The sequence below is a fragment of the Vigna angularis genome, chromosome 1 (assembly GCF_016808095.1).
Source record: "Vigna angularis cultivar LongXiaoDou No.4 chromosome 1, ASM1680809v1, whole genome shotgun sequence".
NCBI classification, from domain to species: Eukaryota; Viridiplantae; Streptophyta; class Magnoliopsida; order Fabales; family Fabaceae; genus Vigna; species Vigna angularis.
This window is the reverse complement of record NC_068970.1, coordinates 5,702,271-5,727,526: the sequence shown is the minus strand read 5'-3', so window position 1 is coordinate 5,727,526 and position 25,256 is coordinate 5,702,271. Positions and strand designations below refer to the sequence as shown.

The 25,256-nt window shown below is 34.4% G+C and overlaps 1 protein-coding gene across 2 annotated transcripts; it reads left to right on the top strand.

Moving 5' to 3' along the window:
* The first annotated feature begins 1,446 nt into the window (after positions 1 to 1,446).
* Positions 1,447 to 5,304, top strand: LOC108322693 (uncharacterized). Of its 2 annotated transcripts, none has more exons than XM_017554864.2 (7): positions 1,447 to 1,808; positions 1,969 to 2,033; positions 3,056 to 3,099; positions 3,375 to 3,916; positions 4,397 to 4,486; positions 4,596 to 4,657; positions 4,986 to 5,304. In XM_017554864.2, the coding sequence occupies exons 1-7, from the start codon at positions 1,584 to 1,586 to the stop codon at positions 5,089 to 5,091; spliced, it is 1,134 nt and encodes a 377-aa protein (XP_017410353.1). In that variant the 5' UTR covers positions 1,447 to 1,583; the 3' UTR covers positions 5,092 to 5,304. The 2 variants fall into 2 exon arrangements, with proteins under 2 accessions (XP_017410353.1, XP_017410354.1); XM_017554865.2 differs by having other exon boundaries at positions 1,454 to 1,808; positions 3,381 to 3,916.
* The last annotated feature ends 19,952 nt before the right edge of the window (positions 5,305 to 25,256 follow it).

Below are 25,256 nucleotides of genomic sequence, written 5' to 3'. Positions count from 1 at the left end.
ATATAATTAAATAAATAAAAATATAAACAAACTTAATATTGTTAAAAATATGTAATACAAATATCAAAATTTAAATTTTGTTTGAATTGGAGAGGGACAAAATTGTTTAATTTTTAAAATTAGAACTAAATTGAGACAAAATAAAAATAGAGGGACCAAATTAAGACAAAATAAAAATACAAGACCAAATTGAGACTAATAAAATGACATGTGACCTGAGAGTGACACGTGGCACTGTTAGTGCCATGTCACACTAACATTGTCATGTGGCATAATATCAATTTGACATGTGACATTTTTTTTTAAAATTAAAAATAAATAAAAAATATAAAAATATAATTAGAAAATAATTAAAAAAACCAGGAACTAACACAAACACTTCCTTTAATAATGGTAGTACGGAACTAAGAAAAGAATCTAATAGCTCTAATTTTTAAAAAATGTAGACTGAGAAAAAAAAAATAATTTAAAACCTAATTGAGACTTTACAATAAAATTAAGGACCTTGATTAAACTTTTCAATAATTTCCATCGGCGTGTTCGGTTCTTATGTTATAACCATAATTTTTTACCAAGTTCTTTGTTTGAGTATCTTTCTTTTAAATAATATTTAAGTTTCTTATTCTTTTATTACTTGAGCCATGAGTAAATTACTTGAGCGAAATGATTTTGATAGAAATAAAATTAATACTAATTATTGGCACTTAAGTATGTGAGTGGTTATTTGAGTAATAAACATTCTAATAAAGGTATTAATTCTATTAACATCTCTCTTTCTAAAAATATTTGTAGATTTATTTAACACTTTGGTCAAGGTAATTATTTAGTTGTTTTTTAATATTTTTTTAATCATTTGAATTCTAAATTTATTTAAAAACATACAATATTAACCTTTACGTCCGTAGGTGAATGATTTTTTCAATCATTTATCTCTATCCTCTTCCCTTACATGTAAGAAAAAAAAAAGAGATTTATGAAAAAAAATAAAGCTTACTCAAAAGTAAAATATCATAGCAATTATGTGTTATTGATCTAGTCTTTACTATCTTCCAAATCATACAAAAATAATTAAAAATAAATTCAAAGATGTAAAGAGTTAGATATAGTATATTAAAAAAAACAAATATTTTATATTTAAAAAATAATTGATTTTATATTATATATAATTTTTTAAATAATAAAGTATTTATTTCCCATTTAAATTTAATTTTCTCATTTAAATATATAAAACTGGTGCTTATAAAATATTTTTATCTACTTTTTCATTTTAAAAAATTACTGTAATTAATCTTTAAATTAATTAAATTAAATAATATATAATCTATTTTATTGGATGAATTTTGTTAATGTTCTCCTACTGACTTATATCACAATCAACTTTCAAGGAAAAATATAATTTTTACAAATGGAAAAATAAAAATTCATGACTAATAACCTTTTTGGAATGTAACTACTCATATATGGGTTTATTGGTCCAATAAAATACTCTTAGCAGGAAAAGGGTTTTGAAACCCTAATTGAACCCTTCCTCTGTAGTTGTGTGGCGGTTGCAGGGACTAGTTTCGTTACTACTCTGTTTTCGCATGCCTGCAACTCCACCGTGTAACAAAGGAAGTTCTACCGTATTCGTTTTCACTCCTCGCCAAGTTTTGTTAAGCAACCAAACCATGAAGAACACTGCGCAGAATGGAACTCTAAACTCCAAGCGGGAATCCACACTTCTCCTTCACCATGCCATTGCCCGTTACTTGGAACTCTCTGGCTTCTCCAAGACGCTCAAAAAATTCCGCTCCGAAGCGCAACTCGAGGTCGGTTACGTAGCCGAGTTGGAACTTCATTATGTTGAACCCTAATTCTGTGTTTGAACACCTTTTTCCTCAATGTTCTATGTTTTTTATTCCGTATGACTGACGTATTTCATGTGACTGGATCTTGCGTTTTTACTTTGCTGTCATGTTTGTGATGCAGAAAAATGATTTTGAGGAATCGCGGCTTGATCTAGAAGAAATGCACCTGAAGTATTTAGAAATATGGTAAGACTAGTATGATATTGTTAGTTTTGCATTGTGAATTATTTTACTTCACATTCTCAATATTATGAGAACTGGTTTTATTATGATAGTTGGTTTTTTTCACCAGAAATATAAATGAAGAGGACTTGTGTTTTTATATTTTTCAGAATGGGTGCTCGACTTTGAAAGCCATGTTTAAACTGTCTGTGGCGTGCAACATTCTTAACAAGGATTTTAATTTAGGGCACCTTTAAGGATATAACTGTAAACCAATTAAGATATCATTATGCTAATGTAATATTGTTGCTTTTGAAGAATATAACCAGTGTTTTATTGTTTGAATGTTTTCTTCATTAAAAAATGTTTGAAGAAGGCCCTTTTTGTTAAAATTCTGTTTCACCCACATGATTTTTCCCTGTTGATTTTAGTGAGATTTTCTAAAATACTTCCTATATTATTTGAAAATATTAGCAGGAGAAAGTAAATTGTGACTGTCATATATCTTCCAATGCATAAAAAGTAAAAGAAGGCATAGAATCAAGCTGCCAATGAAAAATGTGTATTATTGGTTACTTGTTAGAACAGATGCCCCTAAAAAACTGCCTAAGTCCAAACTATTTCTCCTGGGAGAAGATGTTAGCCAAATCATATATCTTGTGTGAGGGCATAGAGATGCCCCCATGAAGATGCTGTCATTCTGCTTCATTTAAATACACTGCTGAATGCAATGAACTGTAGATTCACTCATTATGTTTCATTATTATAGTGAAAACTCTCTAAGTATACAATGCAAAACTACTCCTAATATTCTTTGTAATACTGAAGCTGGCCACTGTAAGATCTTACCTGTGAGAATCCATGTTTTGAATAAATGTGGTTTTTACTAGATAGAATGGTTGAACAAATAATTTGAAGAGGCAGTGCCACTCTCTTTGATGCCCCAATTAGTATCTGCATGAATGATATTTTGTATATTCAACTATCATTTCTGTGTCATTTGTATGTTAATTGAGTTTTCCTTGTTTTTTTTTGTCTCTTTGCAGTGGTAAAGATGCTAAGGCAAATATCAATGATCAAAATGAGCAAGGTAAGCTTAAATTAGTTTAAACTTTTTCTTGTCTTCGTTACTTCCTTGACAGCTAAAATTTTTTCATTGACTTAGAGGCCATGGTAAATATTGGAAATGGTTTTCTTTACTAGCAAGGGTATGGTTATGTACCCTTGTAAACTCGACCACAAGAGAGCTTTGGGCTCTGGTACACCCTCTTATTGTCATAACTTTAAATGCCTTCGTATTTCATTACGTTACTTCCTAAGCTCTGGCAATTAAATCTTGACATTGCCTCTTCTGCTTCTGGATAGTTGCAGATGTGCCGGACAAAAACAAAGAGGGTAAATCCAAGGAAAAGAAGAAAAAGAAAAGCAAGTTAGTCTCTGAGTCTCTCGCTAATAGTGTGCAAGGCAATCAATTGGAGTCTGTTACTACTGTTGCAGATAATAAAGTAAGCGCTGATGTTTCTACAGATGTTAAAGTTATTAATGGTTCTGAGACGCAGAAAAAATCCAAGTCTAAGTCGAAAAAGAAAGACAAGCGAAGTGGTCAAAGTGATGAAATAGCACATACTGAAGATCCCAATGAAACTGTTTTGAAGGAAGAGAATATTGAATTCTCAAGCAAAGAGAAGACAAGTGAGGAGAAAAAAGATTCTAAGAAAAGAAAAAGAACAATTTCTGAAGAAAATGGTCAAGAGGTTGCAGATGTAAAGGCAGATGAAGAAAACAAACGCAGAAAAATAGAAAATATAAATGCATCTAAGGAGTCAACCAAGGAAAACATTGAGAACACTGCAGAGAAATCTTCTGTACAGAGGTCTCAGAAGAAACAGCAAAAGGAATCAGTTGAGGTATGCTTTAACTAATGGTTATTCTCTATATATGTCACTTTCTGCTTGCTAATAAATAAAGCTCCTCTGAATGAAACTCCAATCTTATTTTTGTATTGTTTTAAGATAGAATAAACCTTTTCTTTCTTTTATACTGGCCTTCGCCAATGCCATTGGTTTGAGTTGAGTTAGCCTTCATTATTTTTGTTGAGGAAATATACGTTGTTGATAAAGAATCACATCATCAATCAATGCTATGAATACTCTATTAGACTAATAGAGTTTTGTCAAAATGCCCGTAGTTTACTACGTTTCCCATATCTGCTATTGTCTGTCCTTTTTAGGTTGTTTGCAATGCTTAGTTTATGATTTCTTTCATTCTTTGCCGACGATTACTGTAGTCTCCAATGTTGCTTTATTTAGTTATATGAACCTGAAATATTAGTTTCTTTGATGAAGCTAACATGGTGGAATTCATGTTTCTGATAACTGTAATTGCAGAAACCAGTCAAGACGGCATTTCAGCGAGTACAAGTTGACAAGATACAGTTTACGGATGAAAGGCTCCAGGATAACTCTTACTGGGCAAAGGTGTGATAAATTGATAGTTTTTCACTTCTTTTATTTATTGCATTTGGTGTTGTAAAATTCTCCTTTTTTGCATTCTCCAACAAATTGTTACTGGTGTATCTGTCTGTAGGATGGTGCCGAGAATGGTTATGGTGCTAAAGCAGCAGAAATTCTTGACCAAGTTAGAGGAAGGTTTGTAATTTCACGAGTAGCAATATTTTACTCGCAAGTTTAGCGCTTTTACGGACAGTATAAATTATTCGCATGGTTGTATTAGCTCAATTTTAGTCTACTTTCAAGGGAAAATCGTTGTTTAGGGGCAATTCAGATCTTACCTTAGCTTAGATTTCCATGTTATGCATTTGTATATTTAAAGTTGTTATTCAATTCTAAATTTTTGTTCAGCTCACTCAATATAATTGTTTAAAATACAGAGCACGTACAATATCTTTAACATACACATTCTACAACTGTCCTCTTTTTTGTGTGTATTGACATGAAATTTTTTTCTCTGATTCAGGGGTTTTCGTCATGAGAAAACCAAGAAGAAACGTGGAAGCTATCGGGGAGGCCAAATTGATTTGCAATCTCACTCAGTAAAGTTTAATTATTCTGACGAGGAATGACTGGGAAGCATCTAGAATTTTTTTGCCTCAATATATGCATGTTGTCTTTGTCTTTTATGACTGATAGATGTTCCCGAAGGAACGAAAATTTTTGTTGGCAAAATGAAGAATCCTTTTGTCTGAAATTGTGATAGTGGATAGATGAAATCTGTATTGATTTTCTATATGTGGTTGGTGGAGTGTTTCTGCAGGTCAACCGTGATATTAGCTTGAGATGGAAGTGTATCCGTAACATTATTTTGTTTGTGCGTGTGAAACCGTGATGCTAGGCGAACTTCAATTTTAAATTATGGTTCAACCATTTTTAACAATTTATTTTTAATTGTAAAAGTAATATCATTAAAAAGGTACTGTACGCAATATACTGTATGGAATAATCTATTCTAGGTTTAAGTAGTGTTTTTAATACTTTAAAGTATATTTTTAAAATTTTAATGAAATAAATGTATTTTTTAAAGATTGTATTTTGTTTTTAAATTAAATTATAAAATATTTGGTTCTTATATTTTATAGAAGTAATGTATGAAAGAAAAACAGATGATATTTGAAAAGAAAATAATGCATAATAATTAAAAATAAATGGAAATATAAAGTCGGTATTCCTTTAGAATGCCTATTTTCTCCACCCATTCTATTGGCATGTATCTGCTTTTATTTATTTAAATTTAAACCATTATTAACAGTTGATAAAGTTAATTTTTTGGGTTAAATATATATATGGTCCTTAATTTTAAGTGAAGAATAAATTAGATTTTTTTTAAAGTTTTGGATTAATCTAATTCTTCATCTTTAAAACTACATCGAGTTAACAAAATTTTATGTTTATTTTATTCAAATCTTATTATGAAAATGTTATCATAAAGCACATTTTTCATTTTTAAAGTTGAAGATTGAATTGGATAAAAAATGATTAATTCTAATTTTTACTTAAAATTAAAGATAAAAAATGTATTTAACTCAATTTTTTTAACAGTGAGGTGGCATAATAGACTATTTTTATTTATTTCAAAACCATGCTTGCAAATCTGAAGCACTAAATGCTTCGGACCAAGTTCTAAGTTCTAACTTCAAGGTTCCATAATTTCCTACAAAAGATAACAAGAAACAAAAAAAAATCTTTTTATTTAATTTGAGAAAAGTTCATAGTTAAGATACAATTAACTACTGCTGTGTCAGTAAATTTTGATAAGAAAACAGCTAATTACATGAGATACCATAACAAGAGGTGTAAACAATCATCTTTCGTAATTCAAATCCTGGATATCAATTTTCACAGCACAACAAGAACTCGATAAGACAAGAACTGAAAGTAGCTTGATCTTTTGACAGAGAAAGTATATGGTCAAATTTGTTTTCATATTCTATTGTTTAAAATATTGAGAAAATTATATAAAGTAAGCTTTAGAAATTGACATGATGACCTTTATATGCGTATATCTTTTATTGCCTATGAAGGATCATGTTACTTAACGTTGGTTGGTTTTTAATAGGTGATGAAAAGAGAAAGGATTAACATATGAAGAAATGAAAGATGACTGAGTGGTAGTTTGAATAAGTGCATATGTGGAAAAAAATATGAAAAAGGCGTGAGAGAATACTTTCAGTGTTTCTGCAAAAGAAAAATTATCTAAAAATATAACATAATTGACTATATTGCTAAAATCATGGAGAAAAACATACTTCTTTTTATATGAAATAATAGATTATGTAACCCCCATAATCAAATATGAGACTTTATAACCAATTATGGTAATCCGAAATAGATCATGGATGTATTTTTTAATTTTTTTATTGCAATAATAAATAATTTAAAAATATAAATGAATAGATAAAATTAATAATAACAACAACAATAATAAATAAATAATATTTTTATTTAATGTTTTTGTGAACCAATATTTATTTTATTTTTTCTCTACCTAAGAAAGCATTAAATAGTATTTCTAGTTTTGTGCATATTGCTTAACATGTGTTTCACTCCAAATGTGGTTTGTGGAAAAAAGAAAAGAGACAAAATTAATTGAATAAAAGTGGAATGAAGAGTGTGCTAAAAGCTAGTTCTTTTGCTTTGGAAAATATTTTTCAATGTTGACTTCATATTTGTGAAGTCTAGTTTTTCTATATATTTAATTCTATACTATATTTTCTTATAGAAATGTGTAACTTTGCTTTCATCAATTGTGCTAACATTGTGAGAATATTGATAATACTAGACTAATTAAAGCTATGCTTTACTCAACTTTTTACGGTAGTAGTTTAATAGAAGCGGTTTGATATATTTAATGTATTTTTTAAAAATTAAATATTTAATGTCTCTATCGTAGAGCACTTAGTTTTGATTGATTACAATTAAATGAAAGGATTAATTTATACAAAATTATTTTAATTTAATAAGTATATAGGTGCATCAAATATTTAAACAAAGTTTAATCATATGGTTATGCGTGACATTAGTAGGACAATATTTAGTGGATGATTTTTGTGATTCAAAATCTAATTTCATCTTTCTTTTCTTTTATAAAAGATAATAAGTTTCTTAATTTTTTAAGATTTTTTATTTCAATTCAGTTTTTTTTAAGGAAAAGAAGAAAATAAATCGGACAAATAGTACATCCCAAGAAAAGTCTCAGTCAAAGTCTCTTCTTTGTTACAGATGGATGAATGAAGTGTTATAATTGAGATTAAATCTACTTTTTTAATTTGAATTTATGCAATTGAAAAATGAATTTTAAGTATAATCATAGATAAAAAAATAGTTTTAAAATCTTAATAAACATTCAACCGTCTAGTTGGACAAGTCTCACCAAATAATTTAATTTGTTAATTTTTACTAAAAAGGTATATGTGTCAAAATTTAATGATAAGTTACTTATACGTTTGAATGCATGTTCTCACAGCATTCTAACATGTCTCTTGTGCTTAAGGAAAAAGTAAATTTTTTATAGTTGGTACAACAAACAATTTAATAAACTTTTGGATGCTTTAATAATTTATTTGTTTTATTAATTTGAATTGAACATTTTATTTACGAAATGCACACAATCCAATTATAAAAATAAACAACTTTAATAAATTATAATTGTTTATCATAATTGCGATATTGTTTTATTTGTTTCATTAAGTAAAAAAAACATTTTTTTTTAAAATATCATATTAGAACTTTCCATATAAAGTGTCTTAGGCTAAAAAATGAAAATACATGTCTCATAATCAAATTATACAAGAATAATTATTCGTTGATCTAGAGTTTTAAATATTCTGTTAAAAGAGTACATTAATACACATTTTGCATATACTAAAAATACCACATATAAGACACATGAAAAATATTTACCTTAATAGTAATAATTTTATTACTAGTAGTAATAAGTTTCTTTGTAAATGGAAAATATAATAAGTTTATAAAATGTGGAAAGCTGAATAAGAAATTTTGGTAACTTAAATGGTAGAAAATTGTGGGAATTTCAAGAACATGGGTTCAAACTCTTTTCTACCTTTTTCTTTAAAAAAAATTAAAAAAAAAGAATTAAAATATTGATAGTGGATAAAGCACTCAGATTTTAAGGTATTATCGAGAGATCCAATATGTCAAGTGGTGATTAAAATATTAATATAATAAATAATATTAAAATAATAAATAATATTAGGTTTAATCATTCACTAAGTCCCTATTTTCGCATGAAATCTCAATTTCGTCCCTTTCTTTCTGAAAATATCAATTGGGTCCCAATTTTATGAAAATTGCAACAAATGGATCCTTTCCGTTAAATAGTGTCAAACGACGTTAAGTGTTGTATGACCTGGTATGCTGACAGTGTTATTTTTAACACACGTGTCATTAGGAACGTGGTGAAATTATATTATTTTGGTATCGTCTTTCTTCAGTTCTCCTAAGTTATTCGCCAATTTGACATCGAAAGTGTTGTGTGAAACTGAGACTGCGATGAGTCCAACCTCTATACTCGACAGTAAGCCTTTGTCTGGCTTGAAAAACCCTTTCAGGTCAGAAACAAACAGCCCCAGAACCCCAGTTGGCGAACACAAGCGTTATTGGGATAAATTGGATTCAAAGGGTCTTGTTGATGCTCTTGTTGACGACAATAGACCTGGGGAAGTAACATCAAAGTCACAAAGCAGAATGATTCTCTTTGGATCCCAGCTTAAGATTCAGAATCCTCCACTGTCTCATCCGACAGTGTCTCCTCAATCACCTAAATCTGTGTTTGGTTCCGCCAATTCAACCCTCGAACCCTCCAAATCTTCGAGAATTTTCACGCTCATCTTCTGTCTGCGTTGTCGAGCTAGGTTGCTTTGCGGGATCACCGGAGACTCCAAACGCTGCCGTTTCTGCTGGGGCTGCTCCGGGGAGCGGAGCTGCGGGAGGCGGAGAAAGGGGGTGGGATGGTATTGGGGAAGAATTTGAAAGGTTGAGAGGGTTCGATTTTAGGGACAAGGATTTTTGGAGGCTATGCGGTTTGCGGAATTAGGGTTGGGTCGTCAGTCCGCGAAAATGGGAAGGGTTGAGAGGGGAGTGGCTGTAGACTGGTGCCGGAAAACATGGGGTCCAAGAGGAGACGTCGCCGGAATACATTATCATTGCAGAGAGAATGGGATTCTGTAATTGAATTGCCAACTTTGCCCTAATTGAATTTCCCCTATTTTAATTTAATTTTTAATTCAAAATTTAAAATAATAAAATTTATCCACGTAATGACACGTGTGTTAAAAATAACACTGTCAGCATACCAGGTCATACAACACTTAACGCCGTTTGACACTATTTAACGGAAAGGATCCATTTGTTGCAATTTTCATAAAATTGGGACCCAATTGATATTTTCAGAAAGAAAGGGACGAAATTGAGATTCCATGCGAAAATAGGGACTTAGTGAATGATTAAACCATAATATTAAAAAATTGGTGAATAGTAAAATTTTTGGACTATAAATAGCCATGAGAGGGGAGACTATTCTGCACAAAGAGAGGAAGAATGAAGTGAGAAAGCTTGAGAAATAGAGAAGAAAGAGTTAGAAAGAAATTTTTAGTTGCAAGAAGAGTAGAGGTTCTGGAGGGTTTTCGGGGAAACAAATTCTGAGCAAGAGATTAAGTCTGAAATAGAGGTAAAGGAGCTAACCTTTCTAAGCTTTTATATTATGATTTAGTATTGTTTTATTACTATTCATGTCTTGAAATTATGTGTGAATACTGTTAATGAAAAACATAAGTACTTACTGTATATCTATCTATAGTGAATTTGTGTGCTAATATTATATGTTGTTGTTTTGAATCTGCAAATAAGAAATTTGTTAAAACTAGTTGAGGAACACTTTGGCTAAGGAAAGACTTGGTACTTAAGTTGTTCATTATGACGCACCTCTCTTTCCTGGAAGTCTACTCGACGATTTTTTAACTTCAATTTTGTTGTACAGATTATGTACTGTTAAATTATTGTGCAATATATATTGTTGGAATGAAAATTTATGATGAATTCATGTTATTCTGGTAGATATGGAATTATGAATTATAATTGTGATGGTAGGATAGAGGAATCTTAAAAACCGGAGTTGGTACATCCCTGATCATAGAGCAGCCCTAGTCAAATCCAGTAAGTTGTGACTAGTCATATGTACTGGCGTTTATGGTGAGTTTGATTCGTCAAACATTTGATTCTTCTCCGATGACTGATAATGACCAATTTTACTTCATTATCCAACATCAAATTGATGGAATTTGTCAACTCTTCCTTTACTTTTAGTCTTGTTTAATTCAATTTCTTGTTATTTGTAAGTGATTACATTATAAGTTGTAATTAGCCCTTTTGATGGCTAATCCCCATTCAAAGAAGCTGGGAGAAGCTACCCACCAAAGAACATTGCCAAAACCCAAGAAATGAGAGAAAAGTAGCTGAAAAGATGAAGAACCCAGGCTGCTGCAGAGAGTCACGCCGGGCGCCTACTGACCTAGGCGGCGCCGGGCGTGACAATGCTGACCGAGAGCGCGCCTGGCGCCTGTCTGTCGGGCCGTCGGGCGCCACTTTTGCTGATGTGGCAGAAACAGCTTATTTAGTTCTGGAACGCGAAGGGGTTGAGATTTTTGGCATCCCAGACACAAATTCTCTCAATTGGAGCGTCCAGAGGCGAGCTAGGAGCTGTGGGAACAACCCTTCTTCATCCTTGGGTCCTCCTCCTTCTTCCATTTCCACCATTGTTGTAAGCTCAAGCTCTCCATTCATGGAGAGCTAGTTTCATTCTTGTTGGGGATTGATGTAACCACGAATCTCTTATGTAATTACAGTTGTTTTGAATGATTATATGCCTCTTTCATTGATTGTTAGTGTTTAATTCCTCTACTTAAAGCTTGTATGAGTAATTCAACCATATCATGATTTTAGGGTTTGCTTGATATTAGGAAATATTGGGTGAATCTAGAACTGGATTAAACACCTAAAGGAAATTGTATCTAGGGATAGAACTAGGACCTTTGGTTGTCTTGAATCTCAATTCTTAAAGCGGATGATCTTGTTAGGTTTTCCAAGGGATTGGAGTTTAAGAAGTAAGTCTAGGCTCTCTCTACCAAGGGATTGGGTTTGAGTAAATTAGAAGATTGACATTGGCTAATTAATGAAGAGGAAGTGATTTTCTATACATAAGAGTGAAGTAGGTGAAATCATCCCCCAACAATATCATTCCATAGCATTTCTAATCTTTCCATTCCTAAGTGTTTGCGTTATCAAAGATCACTTTTACAATTTATGTTTTATCTTTAATTCAATTGCATGAAAACCACAAAAACATGGAATCATTCTTTAGTCTAAATTAGTTAGATATTATACGATTGTCTAGGACACGAGTCTCTTGGGAAACGATATCCGGTCTTACCGGTTTTATTACTTGAACGATTTGGTACACTTGCCAAAGTCACAACAAGTTTTTGGCGCCGCTGCCGGGGACCCGTGTTAAACTAGACTTTTGTGTGATTTTTAACCGATTTAGGCTTTATCTTTTTGTGTATAATTTTCTATTTTGTTGTAATTATTCTCTTTATTTTTGGGCTAACTTGTGGCACGAGTTTGGTTGTTTTCTAGTGTATGCAGGGAAACATCCGTACAAGGAGGACGGTGTCATCTGAACCACTCCTTGTGGATCCTGAGATCGAGAAAACAGCTCGTAGAAACAATAGTGACACAAGGAGACAGCGAGCTCTTAGTCAACAAGCTGCCCCTCAATCCTCATTTCCTTTCAACAATCAAGAAATAGAATCTTTTGATTCTTCTTCTGTGAACGGGATGGCTGGCGCAGGACCACCTCCAAGGAGAACCATAGGGGACTCAATAACCTACACAAGCCCGAGGAATTTCTCAAGCATTGTGAGGCCCACTATGAGTGACAAGCTGGCAGAAATGAAGCCTGCTCTACTCCAGCTCATCAGTTCAAACCAATTTTCTGGCTTGGACAATGAAGACCCTCATGCGCATTTGGTCACCTTCTATGAGTTGTGTGGCACTATGGGTGTACAAGGGGAGGATGAAGAAGCATTGTACATGAGACTCTTCCCATTCTCACTGAATGGCAAAGCAAAGGCTTGGCTCCAGTCACAGCCTAATCAAAGTCTTACGAGCTGGGAGGATGTGGAATATAAATTTTTAGCACGCTTCTTCCCACCATCAAAGAGCACAGAGGTGAAGGCTGCCATTGCTACTTTCGTACAAGGAGTAGAGGAACCACTATGTGAAGCCTGGGAAAGATTCAAGTCTTTATTGAGAAAGTGTCCCAGTCATGGATTTAGTCTAGAGATGCAAGTGCAGACCTTCTGTAATGGTTTGCAACCTCATACTAAGATGATTCTAGACGCATCTTTTGGTGGTTCAGTACTTTTTAAGACTGCTGATGAAGCCATTGCTGTGATAGAAAATATGGCTTCCACTGATTTGAGGAGCCAACATGGGAGAAATCCAGCACAGAGGAGAGGAGTGTATGAACTGAGTGCCCAGGATGCTTTACTTGCACAAAATAAGATTTTGGCCCAACAGATGGAACTCCTAACTCAACATATGGCCAAACTACCTCAACAGTTACAAGCAATGCAAGTGATGAGGCCCAATTTAACTTGTTAGCCGTTGCTAGGACTCGGGTTCAATCCCCAAATCCTTGGCAACGGCACTAAAACTTGTTAGCTCAAAAAATACGTGTTGGGCTCGATTTCGGCAAGTGCACCGAATCGTTCAAGTAATAAACCGGTAAGACCGGGTATCGTTTTCCCAAGAGACTCGTAATACTAGAGAATTGTGCGATTAACAACTCACATAGACTCAATAACATAACATCAATATACAAAACAAGTGCAGGAATGTAAATTCATACATAATTACAAAGTTGGACTTTGGTATTGAAGGCACTTGAAAATGGAAAAGACTAGAAATGGTATGAAATGACATTGCTAAGGTTAGTTTTCACCAATGCACTCTTGTGTATGACTAATTTCGTCTCCTCTCTATCAATTTACTAAAGTCAATCCACTAAAGCACTCTAGCCCTAATTCCTTAGATGAAAGAGCCTAGGTTTTCCTTATCAAACCCCAATTCCTTGGCAATCTAACAAGCAAAACCCGCATTAAAGAGCTGGGATCTAAGACAACATGTGAATCATCTTCCATTCCTAGAATCAATGACCCACAAGGACTCCTATTTCAGTTCAAGATTTCATCTTACGTTCCCATAATCCATGAAACCCCAAAATCAAGCCATGAACGTTCCCATTACATGCAAGCTTTAAGATTGGAAACAAGAATACTAGCAATTGATAGAAAAGGCATATATATAATCAAATCATTCAACAATTACACAAGAATTCAAAGGGTACAAATAATCCCAACAAGATGGGTTTGGTTCTCCATTTCCATGGAGAACCCTAAAGCTTACAACATGGAAGATGGAAGAAGAAGGAGAACCCAAGAGGAAGAAGGGAGTGTTCCCACGAACCCTAGCAGCCCTCCAAGCTCTCCTCTCAGTGAAATCGCGCCTCCAAATGACCAAAGACCCCGAGCCCTTCGCGTTCCAGGGTTAAATAAAGCGTTTCTGCCACATCAGCAAAAAGTCGCGCCCGGCGGCCCGACAGACCGGCGCCCGGCGCGCCATGGGTCAGCTACCTCACGCCCGGCGCCGCCCAGGTCAGAAGGCGCCCGGCGTGAGTCTTTGCAGCAGCATTGTGTTTTCTTCTATTTTGTGCAGATCTGCTTGCTTCTGTGGTTAGTTCAGCTTTATACTTTTCGTGGAGGTTCTTCCAATCATTGTATTACTACAAAATAAAGGGATTATAGATGAAATCTCATCAATATAGCCTAAAACACATTTATTCATGAAACTAAGATAAAAGAGAGGATTTAGCGAGTTACAAGCTAGAAAGGAGTTGATTTTGCTCTTAAATTCATGCTTAGATAATGGTAAGAATTAGCATTATCAGCAAGCTCAACCTCAACCACATCATCAAGTAATGAGATGTGATTTCTGTGGAGATAACCATCCCAACGGTCATTGTCAAAGTCCTAGTATGTCCCAACCTGAAGAAGTTAACTATATGGGAAATCAAGGACGACAACACTTCTTCAACAATCATTTCCCTAATCCTTCCAATCAAGGGTGGAGACAAAATCAAGAAGCTTCTAGCAGTAAAAATCCGTATCAACCTGCTCAACACTATCCATCTCAAAACGATCGGACGTCAAAGCTAGAAGATACCTTGCAAATGTTCATCCAGCAGTCCATCCAAAACCAGAAAAACACTGATGCATCTATAAAGAATCTGGAAGTGCAAGTTGGTCAACTGGCTAAGCAATTAGCAAACCAACAAGGTGGACAATTTACTGCAAATACGCAAGTCAATCCCAAGGAAGAATGTAATGTCATATTCACTAGAAGTGGGAAAGTGGTTGGAAGAAAAGAAGAAGAAGAAGAAAAGCCAGAAGAAGAAAATCAAAAAGAAAATAAAGTAGAAGAAGAGATTGTTGAAAGAGAAGAAGAAAATAAAAAAACTGAAAAAGAGAAAAACCAAAAAGAGAAGGAGATAGTGAAACAACTCCCTTACCCAAAAATCCCATGTACTAAAGGGAAGGAGAAACAATTGGCTCGGTTTAAGCAAATATTTGATCAACTTGAGATTACCATGCCATTGACCGAAGCACTACAACAAATTCCTGCCTATGCAAAGTACATGAAGCAAATCCTCAACAAAAAGAATAAGTATTTAGATGAGGAAACAATTGAAGTGCAAGGGAATTGTAGTGCCATCATGCAGAAAACCCTTCCTCCCAAATTTAAAGATCCGGGAAGTTTTACCATTCCATGCACTATTGGAAATCATGATATAGGTAGAGCTCTCGTTGACTTGGGAGCTAGCATCAATCTGATACCTTTATCCATGCTTAAGAAGATTGGTGGTCTTGAAGTCAAGCCTACAAGAATGATGCTGCAGCTGGCAGATAGATCCATCAAATACCCTTATGGTGTAGTGGAAGATGTGGTGGTCAACATAGACAAACTCCAATTCCCAGTGGACTTTGTAGTTATGGACATGGAGGAATCTGCAGATGTACCACTCATCCTTGGAAGACCTTTCATGAAGACAGCCAAGGTTGTCATTCATGTGGAAGAAGGAACAGTGAAATTGAAAGACCAAGATGAGGAGGTGACTTTCAACGTCTTTGGGGTTGAGCAGCAAAATCATGAAAAAGAGACTAGTCTTGAAGCTACAGATGAACTTCTATCAATTACTAGTCTAACAGAGCAAGCTGCCAAGTTGGTAAAGAGGAGCCTTAGTTGTTTATCTCCAAGAGTAAAGGAAGAAGAAGAAGAAAAGGAAGAGGAACTAGTTCACCAAAATCCTGTGATGGCAAGCGATGAGCCCAAACCTGGCAAACCAGTGAGATTCAAGAATAGGTTATGGGTCATCAAGAACATAAAGATAAATGGAGTGCTTGAGATAGAGGCTCCATATTCTAGGAGAGTCAAGGTGGTGACTAGGAAATTGCTGAGAGGATGTTGGTGTCATGACAAGAAGAAGCATTCCAACATCAAAAATCAAACTTGAGCTTAATGGTGTCAAGCTAATGACGTTAAACAAGCGCTTACTGGGAGGCAACCCAGCTTTCTAACCTTTTCTCTTGTTTGTTTTTAATTTTTGAGTGTTGTTTGATTGTATGTTTTAATGTGTAGTGTGTTGTCTTTGTTTTGAACCATGCTTGTGTGAAGAACAACCAAGGTGAATTTTTGAGTTGATTGTTAGATTGTTGAAGGATATAGTGCATTGATGTGAATTAGAGATGTGAAACTGTTTTGGCTATTTTCTGGGCTGTTTTAACATGTTTTCAAAGTGCCTTTCTTAAGCCAATAGCCAAAAATGTTGCCTAACTTGTGGAATTTCAAAACTTTGAAAGAATGACTTCAATTTGCAACTTGAGTGCTCCAATTCAATTCCTTGGGTTTTGAACAAGTTTGTTTAATGATAATATAAGATTCTGGAGCATCTCAAGTGATTTGAAGTTCAAATTCACAAAAACCCGAGTTAGGTAGCTTGGAAATCAGTTTCTGCATAATTCTGCAGAAACTCACGCCCGGCGCCTCCTACACTAGAGGGCGCCTAGCGCCAGCTTGTCCAGCCTGACCATTCCTTCTCTGATTCTGCATTTGGCTGGGTCACAACACCACGCCGGGCGTCGCATGACCCATGAGGCGCCGGGCGCAACTTCTGCAGCTAATTTTCTGAGTGCACAGTTGAGTGGCCCAATTCAAATAACCTAACCCTAAACCCATCCCCACTCACTCACGCACATTCTCACGCACTCCCCTTTCTCTCCACTTCACGTTTTTCACTCTTCTCCACTCCAATTCACCTAAATCAACTTCCTTCTCACAAATTTCCAGCCCACACACCACATTGCTGCTGCCACCACCGTTTGAACCCCTTCATTCTTTCTTTGCTCACTCTCGGTCCATCTCCACCCAAGCACTCTCCCAATTCAAAAATCCACACACCAACCTAATCACATTCTCTGTGCATCAAGTAAGCTTTTCACTCTTTTCTATTGTTTATTCCTTCACAATGCTTAGCCTTGGTTGTTCATCATGAACATGGTTTGAATTTGACCTAGGGTAGTTTAATTTCAGTTCAATTAGAGTGTTATATGTGATAGCTGCTGGTTAGGACTCAACTTCTTGCTTTCATAGACAGATTCGAACACACACACACAATCACAGTGGCTGGAATGCAAAATCTGGGTTTGCCCCAATTTTGCATGTCGCGCCAGGCGCCTGCTGGCTGGTGCGGCGCCGGGCGCGACTCCCTCTGCCCAAGTTTGGAACTTTGTTGTGGTGTGTCCTGCAGCTTTTGTTTGTTGTTTAAATGTTGTTTTTGATGAATTTTTGACTGAGCTGTGATTATATCTGAGTTTGACCTATATTAAAGTAGCAAAAGTGTGTTGATTCATGGAGTTTTGCTTGTGCCTTGGCTATTGATGATTTGTTTTCACTGAGTTATGCATCATTACATCATCTAAACTTAATCTCATACACTCAAACTGAGCCAGCAGCTGAGAAGCCAAAAAGCTAGAATCTGCATAAAATGCTGTCACGCCCGGCGCCTACTGACTTGTGCGGCGCCCGACGTGACCACCCCTGACAGCAACCAGAATTTTTGTTGTTTTGCTGCTTTGGCTTCATTTCTTTACTGATCAGGGCTTTTCTTTGATATGTTTTGACTGTGTGGTTTGTGTGCATACCATTGAAAGCATTTGGTACATCATGATGTAAGCTAATGATGAATTTACTCATGAATCTAAACACATTTATCTTCTTGATCCTACCTTATTTTGCAGATATGGCTTCTTCATCTGGGTCCAAGAGGATTAAGACCACTGCTGGTCTAAGGGAAAACAGAAGGAAAGAGAAGATATACTCTGATATCTTCTTAACCAAGGACCATAAGAAGCACTTCTCCAATGTCCAGAACAGAAAACTTTTGATGGAGAGGAAAGTCACCCTTCTACCTCAAGATGTGCCAGACTTCTCCAATGAGATTATGGAGAGGCAATGGAGCCATTTAACCACATACCCAGAACCTGCTAATATAGCCATTGTCCAGGAATTCTATGCCAACGCCAAATCCTTCTCTCCGGACACAGAACCCTTCTGGAGCTATGTGCGTGGTCAGCGGATTTCATTCAATGCTGACACTATAAATGAGTTCCTCAACACGGAGTGGGAAGATGATGATGAGATATGTGGCTACGCCGAGCTGATGGCGACTGAGCTAGACCATGAGGAGATTGAACAAGCCTTATGTATTACAGGAGGCACATTTCAAAGAAATAGGCAGCAACAACCTCTTCATATCAAGAGGGTACACCTCAGTTCCCTCAGCCGTCTATGGATGCCTCTTGTGCATTCCAACATTTCACCGTGCACGCATGTCTCTGATGTCACAGTTAACAGAGCTGTCATCTTATATGCCATTTTAACTGGACGTTCTGTAAACCTGGGGAAACTAATAGCTAATGAGATACGCAACTGTGCGAATTCAACCAAAGCTCCCCTTGGACATCCATCTCTGATCACACATCTCTGCAAGCAAGAAGGAGTAGACACTACTATTCCACCGTTCGAGCATCCCAGGAAACCGATTGATATGGGGTATTATACCCAATTTTGTTTGGATGCAGATGATGGAGTTGCCAGTCCACCACCCAGATCGCCGAGGAGACATGCCAGACAGCAACCTATTCCAAGACGTCCTCCGCCACCACCATCACCTCCAGCTGATCCTTCACAGATGACAGACTTGAGCCTTGCATTGATTAATGCAAAGTTGGAGGCGGTAAATCGGATTGGCCAGGCGCATGCAGAGATGATGAGGCATGTTTATGCAGCATCCCATCCAGGTTTCATGACATCTGACCAGTACAGCACCTTCGTTGCTTGGCCTGGGGACCAGTCCTTCCCTGCTGGGGGGGGGGGGTAGACCTCAGGATGGCACTGCTGCTATGGATGAGGATGATGATGACGACGAGGAGGAGGACGATGACGAGGCAGATGAGGAGGAGGACTCAGACTGATTGATGACCATCACAGCAGTAGTCAACTTTCTTTTTTTTTCCTTTCTTTTTCAGTCTTTATTTTACGTTTAGGATCTTTTAATTTTTGAAGTTTTTATGTTTGCCCCTTTTCATAAACATCTTCTTTGCATTTGGTTTGACAGTATGAGTTAATGATGTGTGAAAATCTGGTTGTTATGCTTTCTTTATGCGATTGAATGTGTGGAAATAGTTGAGTTAATTGAGCATTGATAGTGGATGTTTTCACTGAGTTATGCTAATGCTTAGGGAATCAATTGCAGCCAATATTCATGACATTGTGTTTAGCAAAGTATGGAATCTTGATTAACAGGGTGAGAACTTGTGCCTCAGATTTTTCTTCTTTTATGTGCGAATGCTATCATGCTAGATCACAATTGACTTTGCCTGAGTTTCTATGATTTGAACTATCTACTTGCTTGTTGAATTTGATCAAGGCATTCTTTTCTCACCTTACATACACATTAGCCAGTCAACCATAAATATAAAAAGATCTTTCCTCTTTGTACCTTAAGCTTATTGAAAATTCCCTGCACTTTTCTACCTTGAGCTGAATAGAACATGCATCTGCATTACAGGAGAATAGTCCAAGTTTGGGGGGAAAATATGATGTATTGAGAAAAAGACAAAGATGGAAAAGTAAGAAAAAGAGAATAAGAAAAGAGCTTAATGAAAAACAGTTGGGTATAAGTTTGAAATTGGTTATAGTACATGAGGAGCAAAAAGAGAAGTTTATATGCATGAAGTGAATTACTTAATCTCTCAGCTCAAGATCCCTTGAATTCCAGAAAAACCATGATTCTTTCTTAGCCCAACCACAATACAAGCCAAATAAAGTCCTTGTGTTATCAACTTGCTTGTGATGTGTTTAATTTGATTGAAACGAAAGGCAAAGTTAAATTGTGTGATATTATGACTGCAGAGTGAGCTTTATACACCCCTATACACCATTGCTTTAGAGCGAAACACTTTCCAGGTGAGGATTGATTCCATACATCTTGTGAAACACTCTGTCATGTTTGTTGATTTCTTTTACACCCTTTGCATTGTGATCATAATTGTTGATAGGTGAGCAACACTGTTGTGCTTGATTGATGAAAGCTGTATATATCCATTTTGTTCTTTCCATTAGATGCAAACACAGGATTTTTACTTCATGAGCTTAAAGGATATCTCAAATTTGAAACCAATGCACTTGAATGATTTTTTTTAGGATTGTTTACCTTTTTCTTGAGGACAAGCAAGGTTCTAAGTTTGGGGGAGTTGATAATGACCAATTTTACTTCATTATCCAACATCAAATTGATGGAATTTGTCAACTCTTCCTTTACTTTTAGTCTTGTTTAATTCAATTTCTTGTTATTTGTAAGTGATTACATTATAAGTTGTAATTAGCCCTTTTGATGGCTAATCCCCATTCAAAGAAGCTGGGAGAAGCTACCCACCAAAGAACATTGCCAAAACCCAAGAAATGAGAGAAAAGTAGCTGAAAAGATGAAGAACCCAGGCTGCTGCAGAGAGTCACGCCGGGCGCCTACTGACCTAGGCGGCGCCGGGCGTGACAATGCTGACCGAGAGCGCGTCTGGCGCCTGTCTGTCGGGCCGCCGGGCGCCACTTTTGCTGATGTGGCAGAAACAGCTTATTTAGTTCTGGAACGCGAAGGGGTTGAGATTTTTGGCATCCCAGACACAAATTCTCTCAATTGGAGCGTCCAGAGGCGAGCTAGGAGCTGTGGGAACAGCCCTTCTTCATCCTTGGGTCCTCCTCCTTCTTCCATTTCCACCATTGTTGTAAGCTCAAGCTCTCCATTCATGGAGAGCTAGTTTCATTCTTGTTGGGGATTGATGTAACCACGAATCTCTTATGTAATTACAGTTGTTTTGAATGATTATATGCCTCTTTCATTGATTGTTAGTGTTTAATTCCTCTACTTAAAGCTTGTATGAGTAATTCAACCATATCATGATTTTAGGGTTTGCTTGATATTGGGAAATATTGGGTGAATCTAGAACTGGATTAAACACCTAAAGGAAATTGTATCTAGGGATAGAACTAGGACCTTTGGTTGTCTTGAATCTCAATTCTTAAAGCGGATGATCTTGTTAGGTTTTCCAAGGGATTGGAGTTTAAGAAGTAAGTCTAGGCTCTCTCTACCAAGGGATTGGGTTTGAGTAAATTAGAAGATTGACATTGGCTAATTAATGAAGAGGAAGTGATTTTCTATACATAAGAGTGAAGTAGGTGAAATCATCCCCCAACAATATCATTCCATAGCATTTCTAATCTTTCCATTCCTAAGTGTTTGCGTTATCAAAGATCACTTTTACAATTTATGTTTTATCTTTAATTCAATTGCATGAAAACCACAAAAACATGGAATCATTCTTTAGTCTAAATTAGTTAGATATTATACGATTGTCTAGGACACGAGTCTCTTGGGAAACGATATCCGGTCTTACCGGTTTTATTACTTGAACGATTTGGTACACTTGCCAAAGTCACAACAATGACCATTTATGGTGATATTTTAGTATTGTTAATTTATTGTGATATATTCATTTTGTATGATTTTTGCGATGATTGGATTTTATTATATTGGATTTGAATTTATGCATCTGAACATGATATGAGTATTATGGGGAGATTTTGTAAGGGTATAATGTGAGTTGAGGAATATGAGTATGTATGAGTCTCGAGAAGAGATTCAGTAATGATATGATATTTGTGTATATGTTGATGTTGAGGGTCCTGTAGTGGGAGGTTATCCTGATACTCTAATAATCATCCAGTCTCAAGTAGAGAAGGATGAATTATGTGGTGAGAGGGGAAGGAGGTCCTGGTCTATGTGCCGGTTTTGGACATAGTGTTGAGGACTAACCTTGTGGATGGTATGGAGTATTTTGGAAGTGTATTTGTAAGAGGAAGTAGAAGGCATCACAAGTGCATAACCTCCCGTGACCGCTCATCAACATATCATCAGAATGAGTGTCTATTGAGTATTGTGGAATGAGTGTCTATTGGGTATTGTGGAATGAGTGTCTATTGGGTATTGTGGAATGAGTGTCTATTTAGTATTGTGGAACGAGTGTCTATTAAGTATTGTGAGATGAATGTCTATTAGTAATTGTGGTATTGTGTGATGAGTATCTACGATGCAATTGTTCTATGATGGTATGAGTATCTATGATGCAATTGTTATATGATGATATGAGGGTGTCTGACATAATTATTATATGAGGTTTGTTGAGTGTATCAAAGTAATGGCTGAGTATCTATGATGCGATTGTTGTATGATGATATGAGTATCTATGATGCGATTGTTGTATGATGGTATGAGGGTGTCTGACATAATTATTATATGAGGTTTGTTGAGTGTATCAAAGTAATTAGGCATGTTTTATGAATGATTGGTTGCATGTTAGCTCACCCTACTTGTTTGTGTTTGTGTATGTGCGATGATCGTATAATTCGTTATACGGGAGCAGATGGAGGAATGTCGTCTGATTCAGTGTTAATGAAGAAAGAGATAGAAGAATAAATTAGAAGAATTCGAGTTATATTTATGAATTTATAGTTGAAATCTGAGTTTAAAACATATATATATCAACTATAAATTATCAAGTGTGAGATTATGTGATGTTACACCACAAACTCGACCCTCTATCCGTGACATATCTCGTTATCAATTTTTTTCTATTTTTTTCATTTATAATTTTTTTTTAACATGAAAGGCTAAAGTTTTTTAATTTTTATTTAGATTTATGAGATAAAAGAGGCAAACAATCCAAAAAGACGATATTGATCAATGAATAGGAGATAAACTAACAAAAGTAATGATCACGTAATCTTCTTAAGAACAAAATTAAACAATAAGATATTTTAATAAAAATAAAATATATAACACTCAATAAAATGATTTTTTTAATATATATAATATTTTGAAAATTTAATTAAACCTAATAATAAAATTTATAATTAATAACAATGTTGATAACGAAGAGAAAACTTTCCATTATTCTAATAATAAAAGTGAAAATAGTTCTTATTACCATAATTATGTGATGCTTTTCCGACGAATTTTCTAACAAATATGCCATAGACTAGAGAAGTGATCTGTATGAAAGAAATTGTAACCAAAAAAGAAAAAAAAGAGTACAAGCACATATTAATAGTGAAAGTGCCATCACAATATCACTGAAAGTGCTCACAAACGACCACAAAAGACTATAACAAATGATATACAAAAGTGAAAAATGCCTATTTTATCTTTTTCTCTTCTAACATTATCTTTAATAAAATAAATATACAACACTGATATAATATAATCAATGTATTAGAAAAATTAAAAATTAAAAAAATCGATTAGGATACCTATCCTATTATTATATTTGTCTACCTGATGATTATTTATGATATCCTCTAGAATGAAATTATTAATAATAATAATAAACAATTAAAGACGACTTAGAATATCAAAGCTGGTGTGTATATATTGCCATTAACTTTCAGAAGTCATTTGTCAAATTACCACGAATTTTCAGTGGAAGCAATTTTCCTCTTCGAAAATAGAATACATAATATAATATAGCTACTTTCTTCTGCCATCTGCATCAAACCATTTATGAATACAAAGGAAATATGAGTGAGCATTTATCTTACTATGTGAATTGGATAATATTCTTAGAATTAATGTGTATTCTTGTTTTTTTTGGGTTAGACTATTCTTTTTAATTTAATTATCTTATTTTTGGGAAAACAAACTTTAAATTTAATTAAATATTACAAAATTAGTTTGTAAAATAAAATTTATTTACATCCATAAAACACTCATTCATTATAAATATTTTTGAGTATGAAAATTAAGGAAACTTGATAACAAGTGATAAAGTGATATGATATGTCCAACTAATATTAATAAAATAAAACAGTAATGAGTTCTGATAATATTTTTAAATAAAATTTAAATTTAGCTCAATTTTATAATAATAATTTATAAAATAAAACTTACATTTGTTAATATAGTATAATTTTATTTTATCATTGATGTGAATTATTCAATACCTTCATTCATACGGAAATTAAATATTTTAAACATACAACTAAAAAACGTACGATAATAAAGATGTAAGATCCACGTGTAAAAATAAAAACATTATCCTCAATGTTTGATTAATATTCGATTAGCTATTTTAATTTCAGTTAGATAAAAAAAAATGTTGATTATCATATAATTCATATGATAATACTTTACAATTTTATCAAGTCTCTAGTAGAATTGGATATTCTAAGATGTGTGTAATGTACATAAAGTTGTTAATATTCATATATGTTGTACTCCCTTTACATGTTGTGTTTAAAACAACATTAAATAATGCTTTACATTGATCTAGCAAGACTGGTTCTAATATGTTATTAATATATAGTTTAGAGTCAAAATCTTTCTTACAATATTAGGTTCAAAGCGAAGATGGTTCTTTCCTACATATTTTTCTTCGTACATTGGTTTTTCAATGATAATGTGCTCCTATGTTAACGACAAGAGTATAATGAATTTGAAAAATTCTAGTAACCTTTGTTAACATAGGAGATTAATTTGGTTGAAAATGAAGTTGAGATCAAATTGAAATAAAAATATTAAAATAAAAAAAGGCTAAAAATAATTGGATATGGGCTCGGAAATTGCCAAGAATTTTCAGTGTTGTACGAGCTTGTCAGTATTAGTTTCACATGGGGTGTCCTCTTTCCGTAAATGCTCAAGCATCCTATGAAAATAAAAACGTCGAAGAGATGAAAATAATTCCAGTTTTCTTTATAATACGATTTAGAGCTCCAAGATATTAAAATGTACCGTATTTAAATAGCTTGCAATTAAATTACTTAATTTTTTAAATATTTTGGATAGACAGAGAAATTAAAATATATTTTAATCCTATTATTTGGATAAAGTAAGTTAGAGTTAATTTTTAAAAAACTATTAGTTAAATTTAAACATTACAAATAATATAATTTTGTAATATATATATATATATATATATATATATATATA

Excerpts from the sequence above, each read along its gene's own strand:
- LOC108322693 (XM_017554864.2), top strand. The coding sequence starts at position 1,584 with ATGCCTGCAACTCCACCGTGTAACAAAGGAAGTTCTACCGTATTCGTT. Across the intron at positions 3,100-3,374 it reads CAATGATCAAAATGAGCAAG|TTGCAGATGTGCCGGACAAA; the intron begins GTAAGCTTAAAT and ends GCTTCTGGATAG. Across the intron at positions 4,658-4,985 it reads CTTGACCAAGTTAGAGGAAG|GGGTTTTCGTCATGAGAAAA; the intron begins GTTTGTAATTTC and ends TCTCTGATTCAG.